Source organism: Rhinichthys klamathensis, unplaced genomic scaffold (assembly GCF_029890125.1).
Source record: "Rhinichthys klamathensis goyatoka isolate OS25496 unplaced genomic scaffold, OSU_Roscu_1.1 h1tg000060l_1, whole genome shotgun sequence".
NCBI lineage: Eukaryota > Metazoa > Chordata > Actinopteri > Cypriniformes > Leuciscidae > Rhinichthys > Rhinichthys klamathensis.
In genome coordinates this window covers 675641-702166 of record NW_026606605.1, presented here as the reverse complement: position 1 = coordinate 702166, position 26526 = coordinate 675641, and the positions used below count along the sequence as shown (strand labels likewise).

Here is a 26526-nt window from a genome sequence, read left to right as displayed (position 1 = left end):
AGATTGCAACCAATTTTTACAAGAGCGCTCGTGCTCTTGCGCGTTCTCAAACACAAGAGCGAGCACTCATGGTACACGGCCACACTGAGACTTTCAACACACCGGAGAAAGCATCACACATCATCCTGGAAACTCATGTAAACTCCCACTGCAACGTTACAATAATAGGCTACTTTTATCAGCTTGACGTTGAACTAATGCTCCATGCTCGTACCATGATAACGTTACATTGACTGCATTTAGCCGACATGTGGTGTTAGCATAAGGCATTTCACTAACTATTCGTGTATCTTTCACAATCAGGCAGCACAATGTCAACATAGATGAATGTATAATATGATAACGAAAACGGTTAGTGACTAGACTGAACAATTTCAGTGTAACAGTAAGATCGTAGGAAGTAACATTACTGTACTGAACGTGTCTGGAAATGTGTATTATAAACAATATGATAGTAGTGGGATGAGTGTACATAAAATAAAAGTTACATCCTAAAGCACCTACTTTTTGTTATCCTGGAACAGTCTTTTGTATTCATTTCATATCTCATGTTGTAGTTTACCTTGCTATTTCATTACAGTTTACCATTATTTATTTCAGCATATCTGAAAACTTGTAATTTATCACAATAAAAATAGCGGAGGTCTTTCCATAATTCAAACGCTCTGACGATGTTGATCCGTGTTTTCGTCCTAAGTCGATCCGATTCACGCTTGGCCTGACGAGCTTCAGTAGATAGATTTTTGTTTTGTTTTTTATATTTATGTATTGGAGTCTGTGTTGTGCTGGAGGCAGGTCGTTTTTTGGTGTTATCAGACTCCATGTCGTCAGCTGCAGTGCCGTCGGTCGCATAGACTCTATATAAAAAGGAGAGAGGCTCGGGAACGCACATGCACGTCACATCCGATGGATTTCGCAGAAAATCCGACCCGAAGACTTCACATATAAATAGGAATACTGGCCTTCAGAGGTAATAGCAAAACCCGACAAGTGGATCATTGTAATGTGTGATTACAACCCCTTTACACACAGGCAATAAAAAAATTATTCATTTTAGAAGAAAAGTTCCATATAGCACCTTTAAGGCGTGTTTTCTCAATATTGCATATATATAGTCAACTGCTGATAAACACATTTTAATTATTATTTGAATGATCACTCAGTGAGTACTATATATTTGGAAGGCTTTTGTCTTACAAACACATTAAAATGCACAAATCTTTCATTTTATCCAGTTATTTCCAAACTTTTTAGTCAGCTGAATCTCTTTTGACCTAATATGTTTAATAATTAAGTCAATAATTTACTGTAACAACACTTTCACATATTCACGGTTCTCTGATGTCGATTCATGTCGATTAATGTTTTTAGAATGTGTTGATTTGTTTTGTTTTGTTTTGTTTTTTATTTTAATTTGACATTTTTACAAATTAATTATTAGATTTTCATGAACTCACTAACTTCCTGCAGTTCCTTCACAAACCACAGTTTGGGAAACCCTGACATAATGTTTAATGCTCTTCATATTATATATTTTCTTTCTCTTTGTATTTTTATGTCAATATGGTATCAATAAGATATAGTCCTATTCAAATCAATATGATAAAAGTGTTAGGTCAAAGTATTCTAAAATCATGTCATTCCAAACCTGAATAACTTTCTTTCTTCTGTGGAACACAAAAGATATTTCGAAGATTGTTTCAACTGTGTTTGTCCAGTCAATGAAAGTCAACGGGGTCCAAAACAACATTGAACCACACTGACCTTCAATTCATGGAGATATTATTCTTTAAAAATTAGTTTGTTTTAGTCTATTTAGTTTCAGTGCAAGCATGTCTTCGGAGCATTTAGACTTGATTTCACAGACCTTTATGGCTTATATAGAGCACAGCAGAGGGTCTCTTTCAGAACCACAGAGCCACAAGAGGAGCTGCGGACTAAGTGGCCTTCTGAAAATGGCTTTATGAGTTATGATCGCTTCAGGGCAAAGCTTACACCAACCCTCAGGAATACTAATTTTATTAAAATGAGTTTTGGCATTCTATCTTTTCGGCTCATTCTGGAAATGAGAATGAGCGTGGAACATAAGTTAGTGTATAAAAATGCAAGAGTAAAATCAAAATGGATTTACACGTTAGCCTGGGAAAACCCAGACAACTTCCGGCAAATATAGATTTGCTCTGCAAGTTAAGCCTGGTTCACACGGCAGGATAATTAGGCCGATTTTAGCCCCAATTTACCCCTTCCGACAATCTTAAGGATGCTCCGATTATCGTAAAATTATCTGATCAGATATTCCTGCCATGTGTGGTGTGTTAAGAGTGCTCTCGTCTACTCGGAAGGACGCCGGGACCGCTCCGATCTCAAATCGGGGATATCCAACATGTTGGATTATTTTGGCCCGATTTCTCCTCGTGTGTGGTGTCCTCCGGGGACAAACGAGCACGCAGCCTGTGGACTGTGGCGTGTAGCCAATCAGAAAGCGAGGTGACGAGGCGCGGAGGAAGCACCGGGAAACAAAATCAAAACAGCCGGTGGCATGGCACACCAGAAAGTCCGGTGGACGTCGGAGATGGATTCGGTTAAAAACAAACTACAAACTATCGCCACTGCATCCTCTTCGTCCGCCATGATTGTTTACTCTGAATTCATGTTTGATCTCGAGGGATTTTGCGAGATTTTCCGCCTGACATGGGAATGCTCAGGAGTCAAATCGGTTCGTGTGTGATGTGTTGATTTTGCCGTGTGGCTGCGCACCACACACGGTACGACCAAAACTGTTAGACCCCTGATTTTTTATCGCCGTGTGTGGGGTCTCTCAGGTTTGGAAAATGGTCCAACAATTTTAAAATCGTCCCTTGTGAACCAGGCTTTAGTCTGGCAAAGAGCTTATTCAAGCCCATTTCTAATCTGTCAATCGCGGCACCAATCAGAAACGTTGGGGCGGGCTTTACACGATGACGACAGCACAGCGACGGAACTAGGGGTGTGACGGTTATAGTTGAACACCGTCATTGGAACTCTATAACCGGCAAAACCATGTTATTAAAATATTTTTTTTACCAACATTTTTTATCATAGAGAATGTTTAAATACTAATATCAGTTTACGAGGGAAACGGAGGTGGAGTTAGTGGTGCTTGGGAGGCTGCTACTGCTGGAGATGATTCGAGAGAGGTCTGTGCACCCCCTCACAAGAAGTGAAATCTTGGAGATCTCCTTAATAAACGGAGGTCTGAAATCTCTGCCCCTTTACCGATCAGAGGACGCGCTGACACGGAGTAAAGCCTGTCCGAGGATGAACGACTTCAAGCCGAATCTGCCCGAGTATGTACGACTCACCGCACCGGCACGCAGTTTGCGCATCTAAATTGCAAATTTCATTACAAAGTTTTTTTTGTCAAGGTTTTGTTTACTGTGTGTGATTTATTTAATGGAAAGCACATTCACTTAGTTGACTTGCTCTACATTTATTTAAAATTAACAGCAAGTAGCTAATCAGTGTCTGCTAGTTTATTCAAACAAGTTGTTCTATAACAGATGAACGTCGCTCTGCATACGTCATCTCCTTCATCGCTCTGATTGGTTTTAGGTCCATCCAATTGCGCCCAGAGGCATTTGAGGTACGTCCGTTGGTGACGCCCCTTTGGAAATGATTTGTCTATCAAGCTTTGCCAGACCATAACTCAGTTACAACTGAGAATGGTCTGGTTTTAACCAGGCTATCAACACATGCAACTCTTGTGCAAATACTGAGGCGTTTTGCTGCTGAATTACCAGAGTATGGCTATAATGTACGTTTTGTTAGAAGCTAACAGAGACAAAACTCTAAATTTAATTAGTAATATTAATTATATGTTGGGTTAAATATTTTTCACTAAATCAAATTGATATATAGCGGATTATGTTCTAGATAGTTTGATTAAATAATGTTCTATACGCATTTTTATTTCATTTTGTTCTGTATTTCATTTGATTTCATTTTACATCTGACCTCACAGCCATGACAAATCTTTTTTTTTTTTCATTATTATGAATTATTATTCGTTCATGCTATCAACCTTGAGATAAAATAGGTATAGGCCTACATTTATATTGAAAAGCATCATCATTTTGTAGAAAAAATGTATATGAGTCTGGGAACGAGACTGGAACATAAAAGGAGGTAGTGCATAAAAGTGCTGGAGTGAAATCACACAGCTTACTCTGTTTCAATTAATCATCTTTTGTGAATCTAGAAATTACTGTTGACTGCAGCATTCACTTTGTACTAGGAAGCAATCAAATTAAGCTTTTCAAAAGTATACAATTTCATTTAATGTTTTCCTAGCAGAGGAAAGACAGACAGAGAGAGAGCGAGCGAGAAAGAGAGCGAGAGAGTAACAGAGAAGGAGGGGGCGAGGACAACAGAATCAAAATGTGAGTAATTTGATCTGAAAAAAAAAAAAACTTTATCAATGGCATTACTGAGGTCGGACCTTACATCAACCTCAAGAAATTAAAAATATACATGATGTGCTCAGATTTACATGCACAACTTGAATCAATATGAAATTAGTTTCGGCCCAATAGAGCCATGGATTGTATTTGAAATGAAAAGGAAGGGACTTCAAATCAAGGGGATTGGAGCAGAAATACTAGACAACTACGCATGAATACACACACACACTTATTTCACTCTTTGTCACTGGCTCAGTCAAGCACCTGAGGGATGATGAAGAGGGAGCCAGAAGAAACGGTTTACGTAAAGGAAAAGAGGAATAATCAGATGAGTGCTGCTCCACAGGTGGGTGAAGCCATTTAACCGGATCAAAAACAGGCTCTAACTGATCTAAGTTTAAATATGCCAGGGAAGAAGATGATTACCCACACCGAGGCTGTAGAATCTCTCCACCGTTTTGCTGTAAGGCTAGCATTATGGGTTTTGACTGGCTTATTCTGAGCCTATAACAGATGGGCTTTGGCTTAAATATGAAAACATAAAATCAAAATTAATGTTTTTTGAGTTAGGTATGAATCTGTAGAGTAACATTGTGTGTTACGACACTCCTTACAAACAAGTATACTTCAAGTTCATTTTATTACTTAAGTACACTTAAGTGAAAGTATACTTTCTTATTTTTAGTCTATACGAAATATAGCACACTTGAATAAACTTCTTCAGATAAATATCCATCTATAAGGAAAGATCTAAACTCTTTTCTCTGATCTATTTATCTGAAGGAACCTATTCACAATGAATCACATTTTCCAATGCTACATAGGCTATGTGCGAGAGGAATGTATAGGATGAACTGATTTACTTAAAAGAATACAATTTTCCAACTCTACATATCTACAATCGATCTGTTTATGACAAACCGATTCACTAAAAAGAATGAGATAGAATTTTTAAGTTAAAGTCTCCACAAACTTTATTTTACTCTTAAACAAAGAACTGCTATTCTAAGAACAATTAATTTCAGATTTTTTAATTTCTAATTTCTGAAAAAAAACAAATTACGTCATGATTGATGAGTCAATAACTATACTGTAAAAAAAAAGTACTCCGCAATCAACTTGGATGTTTAAGTCATTCCAACTGAAATTAAATTAAACTGACATTAAAAAATGAGTTGAATCTTGTATAACGTATAAAAAAAGTTGAAAATTGCTTAACCTATTAATACATATGTTGTCATAACTTATTGCTCATGTCATGTTTTACAGTGCAGTTTCACCAGGCACTAAATGTGCTGAGAAATATTTTATTTGTCATTTTTTCATGACTCTTCTACTGCATTTTCCCAAATCTTGCAGTATTGCAGACAGCACGTGCCAATAAATAGTGCTATATTAGCATGTCCAATTCATTCTTGGTGAATTCATTCCCACCCTCAGTGCACAATTACAATGTGAGCAATAACAGCAGAGGAAACACTTTGCTTATTACCCCTCTAAAACCTGCAGGAAGTCCACTTCATTGGTCAAATCTTTCTGTCTGTCTGGACATGATGAGGAAATGTCTAAATGTTCTTTAAAATAATTAAATCAATGAATCATATTAATAGCTCAAAAATAATTTGTAGTAATAAGAATGTGGCTTAATGCTGCTCTGAATAGATAATATTTCTCAGTGATTGTGGTGGGTGGTGTCAGTGAGATGCCATCACCAGAGGGTGCAAGCTAGGAATGGAAGAATGAGCAAGGAAGATATGTACACTGTCTCCTCCATACTGGGCATTTAGCAGCGGAGATAGTGATGTCCTACAGCTTTGATACATGCTAAACAGACTCTGAGTGGACCCCACAGGCGATGAGCGGCAAACAGTGGCTCCCTACTTCAGTGGCATATTAAATAAGGGGCTGGCAGGGCACTAGACTATGAGGGGTGTGTAGTGTTTTCTGTCTTACTGCCTCATAGTTACTGTAGAAGAAATGAATAATGAGGCAAAAGTTTGGCTCCATTAGCTCCAGAAAAAGTGCAAAAAAAGTTTTACATTACATAACTCGTCTGTGATTATAATTGGCTCCGAGGCTTAGTGATATGGAATATGGATTTTTTTTTTGGTCATATCAGAAGAACTAATATAGTGCATGTCATGGCTTACATCAAATACACTCGACTTCGATGTAAATGCTTGAAGCTTCTCGATTCCTCTTGTCTTTCACTACATCTCTGATCAGTGCATCTCTTATCTTATTTTTCATGTGTCATCACTCCCTATTTATCATATTTCTTTCTTTTTAGTGTGAAAATGTTGTATTAATCAGGACGTTTGGTTGGTTGTGTAGAGAAAGCGGCTGAAGAGTGAGTTTATTCTGTAACATCTGCTAATTATCCCCACTCTCTAGTTCATAGTCTGTTTGATCTGCTGTCCTGTGGAGTATGAGCACTTGGCAACAGGTCTGCCAGCAGAGAGGCTGTATTTGGGGCATGGGAGGGCAACCATTGCACACACTGCTTCCCCTTATGGCTCTCCCTAAAGGTAGCCTGGCTTACTGGATATCTGCATGGATCCTCGTCGAGATTGTCACCAAAAAAATAATAAATAAATTTGAGCCTCTCAAAATCTTTAGGAGGCTCTCAACTCACCTCTGATCCAGTAAGGCACAAACCAGGCTGTCAGAGAGGCAGCAGACATTTTATTTTTATGTTTGTACTTTCCAGTTGAATTAGAAGCAACCAGACATGCTTGCAAGAGACATGAAGGTTGCAATTCTATGAATTCTATAGGATACTTTGTGTTTTATAATCAACTCTAGACCATAATCTGGAACTTTTTGTTATTACCCTGCATTTCCAACATGAAGTGCACTCAAAAAGAGAAAACCATTCCACTCAATAAACAATGAATGTTACCGAATACAACACATCTAATCAGCTTCACAGAATCATTTTACACAAGAATTTACTGCATTTGCACTCGATACCTATCTAGCAGGACACAAATTTGCCGTCATCATTCTGTATTTATTAAAAAACAGGCCCAACACAGTTTGAGTTAGAGTTTAGAGATATGAATCACCAATCCGTTTAGTGCCAGTGAGAGACTGCAGAGCAGAGCTCCTCCTTGCCAGAGCAGACAACTTGTACCTGAGAGAGTTAATTAGTGCAAATGCGCAGTTGTGTTATTGGGCCACTGCTGGCAATGAGAAGCATCATTAACACAAAATCCCAGTCCCTCAGATCTGAGCAGTGAAGCACTGCTCATTTGAAATGAAGGTGTGTTAACATTCACTGAATTTGACATGTATTATGCCTTTTTTTTTTTTTTTTTTTTTTTAGGTGGGTAAATACCAGTTCAGCCACAATCCTCCTCCAGGCAAAATGCCAATCGCTGCTCCCTGTCTTCCAAAGTCTAAAAAGTCCTGAGTTTTAAAAGCCTAAAGTCAAAATCTAGACCTCAAAGACACTAGTAATGACAAAGCTGTCATTTCTTGGAATTACATTTAATTTATTAATATTCCCATGACATTATCTTACAGATGAAAGTATGTTTGGCTCTACCAAAATAAGAGTGAATAAAAAGCATCTTAAACATGTATGAACAATCAAGTGCCTGTTATTTGTTATTACTTACATTACAAAGTATGAATACATAAATACAATTCAAGATTTTACACTTTAAATAGATTGAAAAAAAAAAATCATTATTGCATGTCCACACTACAGCTGAGCAAGTCCAAACTCACTGTACCCTACTAACAACACAGAAAAAAATGAAAACAAATAAAACAGGGATGTCTTCACCCAAAGTAGTGAACACTGCTAAATCCATTAAGAGATGCAATAGCTCAAACACATGCTGTATTTCTGCACCAAATAATCATGTCAATTTGCATATTAAAAAACAACAACATTTGAATGAAAACAAAATCTGAATTTTATTCTGAATCATTCTGAAGTTTCATATACATTTTGCTTAGTCAGTTTAACTTTGCTCAAGGATATTTCCCCTAGTTCTTCATAAATAAAACCCTTTGAATACTTGCTGGGTAACTATAAAAATATGCTAATTATACTTATTACTAATTGAAAAAGGCATTAACATTCTAATTTGACTTCAGGTTATGCTCAATTTCAGCCAACTGCTGAATGGGCTCAACTGCTTATAAATCACAGTGCGGTGGGGCAGGAGAGGTTCATCTGTGTGTTAATGCGGGGAGACGATGGCTGTATAAAGAATGGAATGGTAAACAACAGGAGAGGTTCATTTGTGTGTTAATGTGGGGAGACGATGGCTGTATAAAGAATGTAATGGTAAACAACAAAGTAAAAAGTCTTGCTATCTTTGAGTTGACACTGCAACACAGAGATTAAAAAAAAAAAATCACTACACAACAGGAACTTTGGCTGAGAGGAGAACCTAAATATCAGAAAGTTCACAGCACAATTGGATGGGTCTTGCAGGATATTTCATGTCAGAACTATATTCTTTCTTATTCTCATTTGCCCTCTCATTCTGACCAGAACTAGCTGGTTGGTCCAGGGTGGCGCTGAAGGTCCTGGCTGTGGAACAGAGGGTGTAGTAGGGGGTGGATCTGCAGAGTGCTGGCAGCAGCAGCAACAGCAGCAGCAGCAGCGGCAGCCATGGGCATTGGACTGAGCATCGTTGGGAGCAGAGAAGTGGGAGGAAGGGGGTGGAGAGTCAACCCAGGAACATGATGGTGAGGGTGAACTGGGTGGAAAGATGAGGCTGGGATCAGGTGGAGGGGTTGAGCTGCCAACATAGTAGCTGGCGGCACTGAAAAGAAGGCAGCAGGAATTGGACGGGCAAATTGGGGCTGAGAGAGAGTGGGATGAAGGGGTGATAGCAGGGCAACAGGCGAAGAGTGAGGAGCAATAGAAGAGGGTGGAGAAGAGGGCTGGAGTATGTTGTATGGTAGACAGGCTGAAAGTGTAGTCTGGTCAGGTGGCTCTGCAGTTGGTACTGGTAAATGGCTCATGTCCACAGATACTTGCTCTTGAAGGTGCTGCTGCTGCTGCATGTGCTGCTGGGCCTGGAGCTGAAGCAATTTGTACTTCTCAATCTCATCATTGGTGAAGGTGATTGGTTGCTCAGAAAGGGGAGGGGTGGTGCATTTTGGACAGTGAATCCCTGCAATTCCTGCATTGTCTGCTTGGTCTCTGATGTTAAGTTTATGCGACAAAGTCTTGTCTGGACCCAGCGCTAAAGCAGAACAGATTTCTGTTGATCTATCCTCCTTGGCAATTTCAAGACAGGCATGGGATGCGCTGTAATTTTGCCCATGTGTTTGTTGTAAGTGTTCTGAAGTCTTACTGTCAATTTGAGGTATAACTTGTTGATTTGATGGGACAGACGAAGATGTTGGAACCTGGTTACTAATACTGGCACTTGCATCTTTATTTATCCCTATTTTTCTTGCCCCTTTCTTAATAGAGGGTAATTTACCAATTAGTGGAAGTGAGAGGGTGACATTTGCTTTCTTTACTTTAGGATCCTTCTCAACCAACTGGTCTTTTGGAATTGGGTTAGATTTATGAGTACCATCTTCCTTCCCTATACTTGATTGTAAGGAATTAGGCTGAGCTACATTGTTACTTGTAGCTAATGGGGGTGAGTGACTCCTCTTTCTAAGAGGAGATGATTTGGTCTTGACCAATCTCTTGGATGGCCACCCAGAATGACTGCAATGTTTCTGGCTCTGTACAGTTGGAGATGGCCTAATATGGGAATTAGACAACCAGTCCCCATTAAGATCAGAGATGCTAATGCTACTAGAGGAACTGGGGCTACGAATGGACACTGGCTTGTTATACCACCTGTCTTCACTTCTTTCTGGACTTGACCAAGGACATTCTTCCCTCTCCCGGTACCTCCTACCTACAGGGCTAAGTCTTTCATACCACCAATCCCTGACATCCTCTTGAGGTTCAGGACTGTCATAGACTCTATAAAACAACTGCCTGCCTGTATTTTGAGTTCTATGCTCTCTCTGTTTATGCTCCTCAGCTATTTTTTTGTGTCTTCTGATGCTGTATCTCTCATGCTGATCCGGGCTGTTATAAACCATTGAATATTTCCGTTTATTGTAGATGTAAGAGTCTGCGTAATCCCAACTGTCTCCTGTATGTCTGAAATCTCTGCATGGGCTATAACTGTAGTGAGGAACAATGTAAGAGGAACTTCTAACGCAAGACCTGGGCTGACTGTGCTCCTTTCTCAAAGGGTATAGATAGTTTGATCTTGGTGAGGTGGAGCGTTTACCCATGTGGTACACAGGCCATTCTCCATCTGAGGTCAAGTCTGACAGGCCACTCCACGACCCAGATTTGTCACTGTTGGGAGTTGAGGCAGCATCCCTCTTTGACTCATAGGTGTTGTCATACCAGCGATAATTATCCTCTCTTCCTGTCGTGTTGTGAACAGAATATGACAAAGGCCTCCGCCTTACCAAGCGCAGCGCTGACACAAGCCCCCTCATCGTTTGACATTTCTTCCTTTTACGTGCCGGGGCAGAAAGCGAGCTTACAACGATGCTTTTGAGGCTGTGCTCTGGGGTGTCACTTTCATTTGAAGTCTCATCTCTCACTGATCTTTTCCTCTTCCCCAGCTTGTGCCTCCTCTCAGTGCATTCTTGCTTGTATTGTGACGTGCCGGTTGGAGTGCATTGGAATTCAAAGTGTCCTCCAGCTTCTGTCTGTGAGCAGGTTTTGAATGCGCATCCCGCTTGCCGGATCTTGGCAGCATCTAATTTATGCCAACGATTTTTCCCCTTTATCCTGTGTTTCGGTTTCTTTGGTTTAAAAATGCCTAATTTATCTCCTGGAACATCCTGTGTTTGTGGCCTAGCTCTGTCATTCTGGCCTGTGAGCTTGTCAACAACAGCAAGATCTGTCCCTTTTGTGCTTTTGTCTCTGCCCTCCTTGTGTTTTAAATAATAGTAGAGAGGGTTACAGCTGTAAGATACGTGTGGCTTGTCGGAAGTGTACTGCACCAGCTCAAAAGGCCATTTTGTCACACTTCCGTCCTTGCTGACTACATTAAGGAAAGAACCTATATTTTCATCCTTGCACACTCTGTGTATTTTATACTCCTCTGTCTCTTTTTCTGATATACAGTCCTTCCCATTCTGCATAGTACCCTGTTCGCAGATTTTCTGTGTATGGTGGTGTGAGCCTTTGAGTATTTGGAGTTGGCCTTGGGCCATGGTACCCTGTCCATCTGTGTAAACAGTAGGGCCGGGGCACTTGAGGCATTCTCTCCCCTCTGATCCTGCATAAGCCCCCTCTGCCCTGGGTCTCTGCCCCCCATCATGCAATCTGTCCTCTGAACCAGCTGGCTTCCAGTTTGCTCCAGGACTGTGTGTGTCAGGACACCCAAGCTTCTCTGGGTGACTTGTGCTGTAGTTTGCCTGAATTTCAGGGCTCTCCACATGTTTTGCTTGTGCTTCCGTTTGAGGTGTTTGAGAGTCTTCATCCACCCAGCCCAGAGTCAGTGGATCATGGGACAGATCATGGTCATCATTATTTGGGGTTCTGGGTGAGCATGAGCTAGACCAAAGGGCTTCCAGGGCGAGTCTGTGCTTGTGGCGCTGGAGCTCTTGATAGTCACTGGCCTCCTCAAGTCCATCACTAAACACAGATGCACAGGAGTCAAGCTTTAGTTGAGCTCGTCTAGAGAAACAGAATGAGACTCCTGCCCTAGGGCCCCGGTGTACTGCAGAGGATTTTGTCGGTAAGGGGTGTTTTTCGTGGCATGGCTGCTGATGTGTGGGCACACGAGTGGAGGACAAGCCCTTCAATGAGGTGTTTGTAGAGATAGGATTTGAGTTTTGAACCAAGGATGCTGTTGGTTTTGTGTCAAACTTGCTACTGCCAGCAGAGAGGATTTGAACGGGATCCTTATCTTTGTTTGTAGACCTTAACTTTGGACATTTCCTGTCATCACTGTTGGCAAGAATAGAAGACAGTGTTATAATTAGGCAGTGCTGAAAGATCTCAAATCTCTTTAAATCTAATATATAGTGCATGCGTTATATAAAGAATGCATTTACAGTACATTATCACATTGAGATTAAATATATTATGATTTACCTGTCTCTTTGCTGTTTGAGTTGTGCAAGCTGGTGCAGTCGTTTCAGAGCTCTTTTCTGCTTTTTCTCATCTTTCCAGGACTTGGAGGAGACATTGCGTGCAAATTCTCTCTGCTTCAACTCTTTCAGCCTCTGTAAGACAAAACAGGCAGATGATAATGAGAGATAAGAAGTTCTGAAAACCTAAGGCTTTCCATGAAAACAGCATTTGTTTGGCTTGGATAAAGACCATAAAGAAGGCTTATCCAGGAGGAAAAAATAAACATCAATCCAGGTCTAACCTGGGGTTCAATTGGGGCAGAACAATCCGAAACAGCCTTACGACACATTTGATTAAAAAAAAAGATACAAAAATATCTCTAACGCTTCTGTTAATAGAGACTGTACAGTCAATCAATTTCCCACATAAAAGGCTCCTTGGAAAAGGCACAGACCACATCGATGGATGCCTGTCTATATATAACTTCATCCCTTTAGGGCAGAGAAAAAAAAAATCGAAACAAAGTAAACAAATTCAGCAAGTCTAGTCAAAAGACAATCACAAAACAATAAAAGTGATAGTGGCGCCTGAATTTGTTCAGCAGACATGAATGGAAAGCCACATGATCACAGCCAAACACTTTTGACTTTACTCAGCAGGGGAATTTAAGAGAAAGCCATATTTGTCTTGACTCATGAAAGGCAATGAAAATGTAACCCACTGCACCCCCTCTCTCCACAGTACACAGGTGACATAGGTGTTTAATTTGCTCTGGTAATAAAATACAATCACACATAAAAGTAAGGAAAAAAAACACACTGCTGTCTTTAATTGGTATTAGCCAAAATATGGAAATGGGCTATCACTGGTGTGTCACAAACTCAAAGCACCTTAGGTTTTTCCCAAACTCTTTTATTTTTGTGATCACATGCATGCACAACCTATACCAAGATTTTGTTGGTGGTGTGAAGGGAGTGCCAAGAGGAGGACAGTTCCCCTCTGCTGCATAGTGACAAGCACTGACAGGGAAAAAAACTGTATCTGTGAGACGTTAGCAAGCTAACTCCCAACAGAGGTTGCTGACTTTACACAGCAAAACACACTAATGATGCCTGCTTCAAGGGAGCTTCACAGAAGAGTGCTTTTCAGAGTATATACACACACTATAGGAACCACAAAAATGTCAGTGTATACTCGCATTAAAACCTTCACCTTCCAAAAACAACATTGATATGACAAATTATCAAACTCAGATTTCAATGAACAGACATGCAAATTCATTTAAAAACTGTTAATTCAGTATACTACTTCAATTCATAAACAGATTGCTGAAATGATATTAGCACATAGTTTGTCAATTCATTATCATGAAGAGAGATTCTAAAGTTGAGATTAATTTTGTGGCGACATCACAAATTTTCATACATATAAAATGTACTGCAAATAAGAGAGAAAAATGCACTTAGAGAGAATGAAGTAAAAAAATAGACACAATTTGCCTTGTCTTCAGATTCCGACAGAATGTGAGTGCTGTTTCATTCTAAAAAAGCATAATAATACCACAGATCTGTTACAAAACCTACGTAGAGAGCTGCCTCGCTGCAGACTGTCTACATAAGAAACTGCCTTCTAAGTGGGTTGTTGCATTTAAAAACATGACACACAGACTAGTGGAATGGAAAAAATGCAAGGTCTTGAGGTGCGTTTTTTAAAAGTAATTTTTTTTTTAAAAGCACAATGGTCAAACACATCTATCTGGCGCAGGCTTACATGGACAAATAATGGAAAAGCAGTGTAGTGGAAGGCAAAAACGAAGGCAGCACCTACCGGTTATGGAACTTTGGAAAGCACTACAATACACTGATCCAGAGTGAAATACACACTGATACAGAGTGAAATAATTTCAATAGTATTTGAAGCTTGCATGTTGCTAAGCTAACAATGAACCTCTCTAAAAAGTATAAAAATTCACAGCAATATATAATTTAATTTAAAGAAATATAATTTTAAGTATGCGCTGCACTATTTATCTATACTTTTCAGAGAATGAAATTCATTATTTAAAATCATTTATCTCTGCCTTGCCATCTTGGATTTATTTTCCACTAAGCTTACTATTAGACATTCAAGTCTCATAGAAATATGCTAAATTCCATGTTTAAAATAAAAATCCATCAGGTCAGCCTCATTTTCTAATTAAGTGCTACTCCAGAAAGCACTGCTCTCTCTCTCTTTTACAGCCTGGAAACACAATGATGGTTTTGACAGAATGAGATGTTTATGGTATAAAACCATTCCATGACTGATATGATTGATAAGGCACATTAAAGTATATGTCTAAATGCTCTACTCATAATTAGCTTTGGATATTCTCATATCCATGATGCCTTAGATTTTGCCCTTCAGAAGATAATTTTCACTTTCAATGAAACATCTGTCTCATGAATAATTGACAGATAAGAAAGAACAAAAGAATATTTGAACCATCCAATGGAAACATTTAGTATAGAGATGCAAAAGGATTCTCTGATTTTTAAAACCTAATTTTTGTTGTTCAGTCCTTGTTGTATTAAGTACAGTTTCTCATGTGGCATGAACTGCAACGCACAAACACACACTTTAACCCTGAGTTGTGTTGGGATTAATGAGAATTGGAGGTGATGCGATGCTCTAATTGACCTCCAGCCTCTAGTCCATTAAATCAATTCTGTTGTGTGCTGATGATCAAACACTGACGGATTAATCAATGTGGAAGAACAGAGGTTTGTCTGCATGTGATGTGTAAGGATAGACCCTTTAGCATATTATTGACTTACATGTCTTTTCACTAGGATATAAAAAAGCCCATTAAGATACTTTTTATCAACCTTTAGCAGAGGTAGCTATTCTGAATCTTAATTCATGAGAAATGCAGCATCTTGCATCTTCTATAGTGCCGGTCCCTTTGATATCTGCATCTCAACTACTCTGAGATTCACCAGCTGAGATAACAGACCTCAAAGGGTTTTACGTTGCTACTAAAAATCCTAATGTTAATAGACCTTAAAAGGAATCCCATCAATGCGTGCAGGGTAAAGAGCCTATATCAGAGGATATAAAGGCACTATAGTGGAAACTAAGGCCGATGTGCATGGCATTTTAAAGACAATAAAATGCTGTGAACTGCACACAGCATAAGGTTTTTATTAGTTCTCTTTTTCATGGTTAAGCCTCTGTAAAAAATCTAAAACTGGACGTGTTTATTGGTGCTGGCCTGGTGGGATCACACCAAATGAGCGATTGATCAAACAAAGAAATTAAAAGGACAAAAAAAAAAAAAAAAAAACGCCCTGTTAACCATGCTGCTCCTCCTTTACTCTCATTCTCTATGAGCTTTCAAGTTGCACCACTTCTGCTCACATTATTTTAGTGCAAAATCCTGCATCTTACTCACTAACCAACCGTGATCAAGTTTTTAACTAGATGCTAAATGCACTAAAAAAAATATTTCAATTAAGTAACTGTCATTCTTTTCAGCACAAAAACACTTCATATTTGAATGTAATTTGTAATATACATAAATTATATACTTTATGTAAATTAGACTTTTTGTTACCAAATGATTGTTTTATAATTTGCAACCATTTCTCTGCCACAATTTACATAGCATCCACAAGTGGTAAACAGTAGTTCATTTAAAAGGGATGCTTTCTATTGATCATCGCAGCAGTAATTCATGAAATGATGATCGGATGGAGACGAACGTTAGACGTGCCATGAAGTCAAGCACATTTTTAGCATTTTTAAGAGTCAGTTCAAGTATCTGAATCACAGTGGTGAAGGGTTCCAGTGGTACACAGTAAAATATGACCTGCAAATTGGAGAATAGCGCAATGAAAATGCTGTTTAGCAGATCATTTGTTGCCATTTTGGCGTTGTTTTCACGATTCCTTTAGTGAATCTGCTGCTAGAACCCTTTCTCTTTCTATTTATCTGTCTCTTCCTCACTCTTATATTAAGGAACAATCTCCAGGCCAGGTATAGGACTTAATATACTCTCCTGTCTAGAGTTTCTGGCAACTTCCACATTATATCACAACCTTGAGCAAACACACTCTCGTGAAAAACAGTGAGAAAAAATATTCTCATAAAAAAAAGAGAATTGAGTCATGATCACTCGTTCCCCCTTTACTTCGCCAAATAAAATAGTAAATCTATACAAAAACAACATATGACATGAGTATCAAATTGTATTCTATTACAAACACATTTAATACATGCACATTACTCATAACACTAACCAATGATTCATACACAAACGCAGGTGCAATGGTAGTGTGAAATCTGGTCTGACAGCTGACACTGACTGTGAACTCGGCCTCACTGTAGATATTAGCAGATTTGCCATTTTAGCACTGGGACAAGAGCAGGCTGTTCCCTAATTGGCTGAAACATCTCTGTCCACCTCGCAGAGCCCAGACATGGAGGTGTCACCTTGTAACATTTCACCAGGAACAGGCCTTCAAAGAGCTGGATTTCTGTCTGCTACTTTTTTTTGCACAAAAATCTGAAAGTCATTGTGGTTCATCTGCTCCCGTCAGTTTGGGTCACGCAGACAGCTGTCATCTTTACAAGCTTCAGTGCCAATCATGACTGCCTTGTTCAATCATGCAACATTAAATGCAGATCTTCCTACAAAAGGGATAGTTAAATTCATTGTTTACACTCTTGGACACCAACAAAAGATTCTGCTATATTATATACTGCAGAATATCTGTGACATGATTTTAATAATCACCAAGCAGAAAACTATTGTTTACTTTTCAGTTCAGTTGAGCAGGCTTTGTTGATTATATTGATTACTTTGAAAACCGATTGCCAGACAACATCGCAAATTGCCATATTAATTCAGAATTCAGTTGATGTGTGTTCACAGTGTCACAGGTATTCATATTTTGGCTGTTTTCAGTGTCTTTACATGTGGCTCATCTAACTGAAACCGGATTTATTTATTATGAATAATCCTATCTTTTGTTTTTATCCATACAGTTCCAATAAATAAAAGAAAATAGTCAAATGGCATAATTTGACAAGTATTTAATTAACTGGAATTTTGGAATTTGGAAGCACATTTTAATATAAACATGAATAGATTTCATAACACTGAAAAATATCATCTTTAGCTAGAATCTCAAAATGAATATTCATTCAGATTAATTTTAAGCAGCGATGTCTTCAGTGTCACATGATCATATTTATCATACAATTATTAATATAATAATATGCTTTTCAGTTGTTATTATTATAATAATTGTTTTGATGTGGCCACCAAAATCCATAATTACTAATACAGGATTCTAAATGGCTAATTTTAGTCTGCCTGAACACTAATACATTTCATAACACAATTGTAATCTTTAGCAAATCTCAAAATGAATATCCATTTTTCATACTGTACATTATAACAGTGTAATGCTGAAATTCATTTATTTTATTCTAAGGGTGTTATTTTATTCTTTTTTTTTGTGTACAAAAAATAGTATAGAACCAGCCATTTAACAATATCGGTATTAACATCAAAATTAGTATCAGCATCTGAAAAAAGTTTTAATATCTTGCATTGTAATTTTTTTTTTTTTTTTTTTTACAAATAGCATATCTGCTACAACACTCTTTACTGTTTGTCCTGTTTGTCGAGTTAACCGGAAACACCTGCGTATCCATACGACTGCGAGGGTATGTGTGTGTGTGAGGTCCTTCTTCTTGCTCCAGTTTCCCTAGTTAAATCTGCCGTATTGTGACAGGCCTCTCTGGACCTCCTGAGCACATGTGAGCAACATTAGTCAGCCTGCCTCCCAGTCTAAAACCTGACACAACAAACAGGTGGGAATGCCTCTCTCTCTTTTATACACGAGAAAAAGCATCAAGCGGCACTAAGAAACAGAGAGAATATTCTCTGCATAATGAAGCATTGAAACGGAATAGACTGCACACCTGTGTCTGTGTGTGTCTGCGTATATGTGTGTGAGTTGTCTAACACCGTTCCATCTGTCTGTTCTTCCCCTCAGGTATAGCTGGTCCTCTGATGCTTTCAAAATGAGTCATATCTTCCCCTCTCCCTTTCTAACTCGGTTTCTTTTTTTAACACTGTGCTCTCTTGTACCTTTATCGGGATGTGGCAGGTGGAGATGAATAGAGCCTCAGCTGGACTGCGGAGACCCTGGAGAGCTCCAGGCGTTTGACAAGGGCAGAAGACAATAAGAGCCTACTCATCCTGGCAGTCTACAGAGAGAGCAGCGCACCGCTTTCTCGTTCTCCCACTCATCCCATATAGTGCACTGCACTGTGAAACAGGCAGTCCCCTTCCCTCGATCTTCCTGCATGCAGCCCACGAAACTACTTTTTTACTTTGTCTTTGTCATTGAGCGGGGTCAGTTTGCTAACACTGTCCTCCTCCTCCTCCTCCTGGGGAATATGGAGAGACCAAGACCATGAGAGACAGTGTGTAAGCCATTCTCGAAGGGCTGTCAACAGAAAACGGAATCATTGAAAGAGTGAGCACTGTAAAAAGTGATCAGTTGACTTAACTTAAAGTCCCCATGAATTCAAAATTGACCATACTTACTTTGTTTGCCTAAATTGATCGTTTTGTGGTGAACAATTCATCCATGCAAGTCAATCCACACAAAAAAATTTTTTGGCTTCGTAATCTTTAATCAAAATCTGAAATTTCCCCTCCACTCTGCATTGGAGGACCTTCCCTGATGACGTAGGTTGCGTCCTACTATATAGTATGGGAAAAAGAGTAGGCGAGCGAAAAGTATGTACGAATCATAAAAGAGTACACTCAAAAAAATGACTCTTTAAACTTAGTCAATTTAATTATGGACAGTGGTTCCACACAAGCAAATTATTTTTTATTAACATTAATGGAATTTGTTGAATCTATGTAAGCTCCTTGTGTTGTGACAACACAACTGAATCAGATAGAATCTATGTGAAATAGTAATGTCCAAACAAATCAATGGAATTGCTTCCCTGTAACTGATACAGACTTAATTGAACCGATATAGACTTTCATCGAACCTTCGTACAAGGTTAAAAACTAGTTCAAATGTGGCCATTGTGGACATATTTTCAACATCATTTATGGTCTAATTTAGACAGAATTACTTTGACTATTGCTGTCAGATGATCTTAGTGAGAATTAACAGAAGTTTAGATGTTGATGTTTCATTTGAAGTGTCACCATTGTGGTGATAAGTGTTTGCTTTAGTTGGGCTCTTGGTCCCCTTTATTTTTACTTGAGCTTTTCTGTGGCTGCTGTATCTCTGTGTTTGTATAACACAGTCGATGTTGCAAAGAAAGTCAAGAATAAGTAAGATCAGGTGTTATCAGCTTCATGTTGATGTTGATGATGAAAGCTTTACAAAACATTCATCTAATGTTGTCAGACACTTTCGCATTTCTAGCCGCCACCATGTGGATCTGCAATACTGGCACCAATAGCATTTTTATGATCACTTATTTAGAGGTGGATAAAAATTATGTGCATACGATGTTCAGAGCAAGCCTATCATGTTGTCACACACAGACATCAAGATTTTACATATGATTCACAACAATGGTGACAATAAAAAAATGGTCATGCTGCAATGCATGATGGGTAGCTTTCATAGTTCAAAACTCATCATTGATTCCCAAGCTTTTTTGTTTTGATTGTCACCGTTGTTGTGATTCATATCCAAAATCATGATGTCTGTGTGTGACTACATAATACATTTGCTCAAAACATCATTTGCACATGCTTTTTATATTTTTAAAATATTTCTTATTCTATTGGCACCAATATTGCACTTCCACAAGGTTGGTAATGCCAAACATTAATACAATTTTAAACTCAACATTTGAAACTTGATTTGTGATGATTATGTCATCATCAACATTGAGCTGATAACACCTGATCTAACTTTTTCTTGGCTTTCTCTGCCACAACAATTGTGTTATACAAACACACATTTACAGCAGCCAATGACAAGTTAATGTAAAAACTACAGGGACCAAGAGCCCAACTAAAGCAAACACTGATCACCACAATGGTGACACTTCAAATGAAACAAATATCTAAATATCTAATAATCTAAATATCTAAACTTCTGCTAATTCTCACTAAGATCATCTGACAGCAATAGTCAAAGTAATTCTGTCTAAATGAGACCATAAATGATGTTGAAAATATGCCCACAATGGCCACATTTGAACTAGTTTTTAACCTTGTACGAAGGTTCGATGAAAGTCTATATCGGTTCAGTTAAGTCTGTATCAGTTACAGGGAAGCAATTCCATTGATTTGTTTGGACCTTACTATTTCACATAGATTCTATCTGATTCAGTTGTGTTGTCACAACACAAGGAGCTTACATAGATTCAACAAATTCCATTAATGTTAATAAAACATAATGTGCTTGTGTGGAACCACTGTCCATAATTAAATTGAGTAAGTTTAAAGAGTCATTTTTTTTGAGTGACAGGTTAAGTTAATTTAATGCAATACAATAGTGTTTTGGTGGTAAAAGAAATATATGTGTGTTACTTTAACAAAACATACTTGGGTAAAAATAACAGAGCCACAAAACCATTTTTTTGAGTGTAGGCGAGAATTACCTGGGGGACGTACTAATTATCGCGAGATTCGGACTTAAGTGCGTTCGAATATGCCTACTTTCCTACTATATAGTAGGCGAAAACAGTACCTGAAGGAAGCAGTACGTTCGAAACATCAGTATTCATAAAAGAGTAGGGGACAAGTTCTCGGATGGCTTACTGCTTTCGCCCAGATTTTTGAGTGCTCAACCGATGGATACTCTTCTATCCCAGGAGGCCACGCGAGAGCATACGTCATTATCAAACATCACGGAGATCAGCGACGCCGGGGGTTTTCAAATGTGAGTAAACACGGTTCCGTGTTAAACTACTATAGAGTAAACGTTTTAACTGTTGAAGGTGTAAAGTAGTTAGACAGTATAGTATAGTTGTGATTTTGCTGTAAAAACATGTTTTGTATAACAGGGGAGCTCTAAGCACACGTAACGTCTCTAAAGTGGATTTACATAACCATATCTTAAACACGCTTATTTAAAATGTCTATTTAGGTCTGAAAGGAAAATATTGTAAGTATTTGACATATTGCACAACATGAAAAAGACATCTGAGTGATGTATGTGGCATTATTATAGGATAACGTTAATTCACTGTTGTCAACACTGTTGACATTAGACAAATGTGCTGTAAATAAGGTAAATAAACAAATCTATAAAGTAACTAAACATGTTTTTATTCAGACTGGTGTGAGCACTGAGGATGAGGAGCCCAGAGCTGAATCCTGGAAACGGTGCCATGGATGAGACGCTCCATCTCTCCATCTGCCCTTATCGCCTCAGATTGTGAAGCGCAGCGCAGCAACAAGCTCCGGCACGAAGGCACGGTCACCTCTGGTGAATTCATCAGAATAAAGCCGCAGAATGGGAACCGCTGTGTTGAGATGGCAGTAGTGGGGTTCAGCGCCTGTAAATACATGCTTGTAGTTTGAATAAAGATTTGTTTCATGTGTTGTTGAATTGTATATGCATTTGTTTATTGTGTGATGGTTACTTTTATTTGTTCTTTTACTCATTTATTCATGTTTCTTATTGTTGTCAGTATATAAAATATAATTATTTAATGTATGCATTAATTCATTGCTTGACTGACAATTGAGATGTTCACATGTATTCATGCATAACTCATATGACAAAACAAATTACATTTAGCTTGTTTTATTAAATTATTTCATTTTTAGGATATAAAAAAGTAATATAATTAAGTATTGGTCAGCATTTAATATTATTTTGTTTAAGTTTTGGGGCGGGCTAACAATGCAATTCATTCTGAGGTAGGCTAATATATTAATTTTTAAGGAGCGATACTTACATTTTTCGAGTATAAAGTCAACAGTTTTCTCCAAAGGAGATCTTCGAGCAGCGGCCCGTCTCCTTGTGCAGACATTACAAACGCCGAGGAAAACTGTTCTAGGTTGTGCTGTCGAGTTACTGATGTTATGAAGTGTTAGTGCACCTGCCACTCATATAATTTAAACTTATTACATAAAGTCAAGATCATGAAAAGATACCATAGTTGTATCTAACAATGAACAATCATAATGACAAAACAGAAAACATAAAGATCATTGGTTTGTGTACATCATATGATATTTATACACAGGAAAAAAGAACAATAACAAGGCTAAATATCTTTAAATAGTTCTTCATAATACATTAAAAATTGTTCCCTTTCGAAGGGAACTCAACAATACGTCATCGACGTTATGGGCCTTCCTGATATGAGCTCTCACCTTCTGTGCTCGCCAGGTTACAGGCCTCACCCGGCCTTCCTGGTTATGAGCTCCCACATACTGTGGTCGCCAGGTTACAGGCCTCACCCGGCCTTCCTGGTTATGAGCTCCCACATACTGTGGTCGCCAGGTTACAGGCCTCACCCGGCCTTCCTGAGTATGAGCTTCCACATGCTGTGGTTGTCAGGTTTCAGGCCTCACCGGCCTTCCTGATATGAGCTCCCACTTACCGTGCTCGCCAGGTTACAGGCCTCACCGGCCTTCCTGATAAGAGCTCCCACATACTGTGGTTGTCAGGTTACAGGCCTCGCCGGCCTTCATGGTTTTGAGCTCCCACATTCAGTGGTCACCAGGCTTCAGGCCTCCTTGGCCTTCCTGGTTATGAGTTGTCACATGTCAGGTTTCAGGCCTCACCAGGCCTTCCTGAATGTGAACTCCCACTCACTGTGGTCGCTAGGGTGTGGTTGTGAGCTTTCACATGTCAGGTTGCAGGCCTCATCAGGCCTTCCTGAATATGATCTCCCACACATTTTGACTATCAGGTTATAGGCCTCATCTGGCCTTCCTGGTCATGTCAAAACCATACTTATGGTAAGTCACATGATGGAACATCTTGTGTACTTTCTAAAAAACATTTTTATGGTAAGGGTCATGCGCTGTACGCTTCAGTCCCTTTCTATGTGGCCCAGACCCAAGTCTTTCACCTCGGGTCCCACTCTAGATGCATCCTGTCGTCAAAATATGCTACGACAGACGCCTTTCTGGCTAACTTCTTCATTCTGATCCAGGCCTTTTCTGGACTCGGAATGACTAAGTACATGCACTTTTGTTTCATGTACTTTCTAATGTAGCCCCCACGTGGTGTGGTTTTCAGGTTGCAGGCCTTATCAGGACTTCCTGGTTATGAGCTCCCATATTCTGGGTATCAGGTTACAGGCCTCACCGGCCTTCCTGATATGAGCTCCCACACACTGTGGTCGCCAGGTTACAGGCCTCACCCGGCCTTCCTGGTTATGAGCTCCCACATGCTGTGGTCGCCAGGTTACAGGCCTCACCCGGCCTTCCTGATGTGAGCTCCCACATGCTGTGGTCGTCAGGTGTCAGGCCTCTCCGGCCTTCCTGATATGAGTTCCCATATACTGGGTATCAGGTTACAGGCCTCACCGGCCTTCCTGATATAAGCTCCCACATACTGTGGTCGCCAGGTTACAGGCCTCATCGGCCTTCCTGGTATGAGCTCCCACATACTGTGGTCGCCAGGTTACAGGCCTCACCGGCCTTTTCTGATGTGAGCTCTCAGGTACTGGAGCTCCCCACATAGGGGGTAATCAGGTCTTTGGCCTCAGCAGACCTTCCTGGTTTTGATCCCTCTCTTACTTCCTCAGTGTTCAGTACGAGCACTGGGTAGACCCATGGATTGAGTGGACGACTTCCGTCATTTCTTGAGGTTGAGTTACACTCTCCAGGTGGTCTCGTCTCTGTGATCCGGAACTGAATGGTTTCTGCCAGCTTTGCAGGCCTTCAGTTTTGAATGCCTTTTCCAAGGCAGTTTCCAGAGGCTCTGTCTCGGACAGACAGGCAATGGCCAGACTGTGCGTCTTAGTATAGATCACCAGGCCAGCCTGGTGGCATGTCAGGAGGCATGCTCTCCTGAATAGTGACTGGCTGGGAGTCCCTTGAGTCCCCTAGCCACACTCCCTAGAAGGGACCCCTTCTATTAGGAAGTTGTGGTCCTAAGCCTTTGAGCTGGCCCAGATATACCTCCCATGAACTATGTTCTGGCAGTTTTCTCGGTTCATTAGCTTGGGCTATAACCGGTAGGGAGTGCTGTCACTGACAGCCCAATGTGACCTAGGGTGAGTGGTTTTAGTGTCCTTTGTATTACTGGTTCTGACAGTTGTCACTGCCATTGGGCATGCACTCCCCTCAGTATGGCGGCGTGGGTATTTCGTTCCCCATAACGTCGATGACGTATTGTTGAGTTCCCTTCGAAAGGGAACGTCTCAGGTTACGACTGTAACCTATGTTCCCTGAGAACAGGGAACGAGACAATACGTCTCCCTGCCATACCTCGGGGCCTGCCTGCAACAGTCCCTTCAGACGATAGGATGTTGTCACGGTTTCAAGGCACCCTTCTTATACATCCAGGTTGCGCACTCATCATTCAAGCTGATGATGCACGGGCTGTCGCCGGTCAACATGATTGCTGTGAGTTGATACTTGACTTCAGACACCTGTCACGCCTGAGGCGTTCCCCATAACGTCGATGACGTATTGTCTCGTTCCCTGTTCTCAGGGAACATAGGTTACAGGCGTAACCTGAGACGTTTTGTTGTTATAAGTCTGAGGGTTGAAACGAGAGGTAAATTCATCAAGAAAAGAGGAAAACTTAAAGGAGAAACGTTTTGGGTATAAAATAAAGAAATTAACAACATATTCAAGAGATGACGATTTTGGGGTTTCTTACATTTTTTTATCGTTATAAGGATAAAACTGTGGGTCACATTAGTAGGGTTTAAAATATAACAACTTAAATCAACCCTAAATGTATTCACAAAATAAATTGGCAGCTGTTTCTTCAACAATACCACAAAATGAGCAAGTTTCATCAATATCAAGATATTTACAGATAGATGAATTAAACGTGTCGTTCATCTTTTAAGTTGTTGCGCTTGTGATAACGCGTCGTAGGTCACATGATAACGTCAACATGGCGTATGATGTCCGGATCGCATTCATACTCAACGAGATTTGGCTATAAAGTAACTACTCTTTTAGCGCTCGTTAAGTAAGTACTCATTGAAATTAAAGGTGCTCTAAGCGATGTCACGCGTTTTTTAGGCCAAAACATTTTTTGTCACATACAGCAAACATCTCCTCACTAACCGCTGGCTGCCTGTCCCCTGAACACACTGTAAAGAAACGCGATCTCTGTAGACAGCCCAGAATCCACACAAACAGCAACAAAAACAAACTGCGGCGACCCGCTCCACGAAACATGACAAACAGTTCCACCCAATCACCGACAAGAATGACTTGGGGGCGGGGTTTGGGGGGTTAGTGCGCGGATGAGGAGGAGGGAGGGTCTAGCTAGCCTCCGTTTTGTTTGACAATACTTTAAACGTCAACAAGAAGTGACGTCACCCGACATCGCTTAGAGAACCTTTAAGTACCTACTCATTGAGTAAGCGGTTTCGGACGCAGGCGTAGGTTTGACAGTTTGGGTGTCTGCTTAATATCCGTAACCACGCCCCTCCAACCGACAGTAGACAGGGTGAATGAAAACACCTACTTTTCTAGATCCAATCAGGTGCTAGTTGGAAAAAAGCCACGCCCACTATTTTGCCCCATTTAGTATTCCGTTTCTCTCGGAAATACGTCACAACACTGGAGAAAAGTCGTTTGCAACTTCCGGTTCACAGGGACTTTAAAAAAGTGAGGAAACCCGTTTCTTGAAAATTATTAGGTAAATAAACTTATGCATAATTGAATAAATTAAGTTATGTGGAATTGTCAAGTTCACATAACTTACTTTTTTTCCCAATTACACAAAGTTTATTTACTTAATAATTTTAAGGCAATGGGTTTCCTCACTTTTTTAAGTTAAGTCAATTGATCACTTTTTAGTATGACAGCAG

General features: G+C 39.7%; 1 protein-coding gene and 1 long non-coding RNA gene across 2 annotated transcripts in view; both read right to left on the bottom strand.

Annotated features, from left to right (window-relative positions):
- Positions 1-26526, bottom strand: part of LOC130084235 (uncharacterized) — a 212983-nt gene that overhangs the window by 12781 nt on the left and 173676 nt on the right. The gene's annotated exons all lie outside the window — the stretch shown is intronic.
- LOC130084233 (G patch domain-containing protein 8) overlaps positions 8893-26526 on the bottom strand; it is a 135249-nt gene continuing 117615 nt past the window's right edge. Inside the window, exons 3-4 of the mRNA XM_056249472.1 lie at positions 12541-12671; positions 8893-12393 (exon numbers count right to left, since the gene is read on the bottom strand). Of these exons, the coding sequence (XP_056105447.1) occupies positions 8955-12393; positions 12541-12671 (3570 nt within the window). The 3' untranslated portion in view covers positions 8893-8954. The remainder of the gene's footprint in view (positions 12394-12540; positions 12672-26526) is intronic.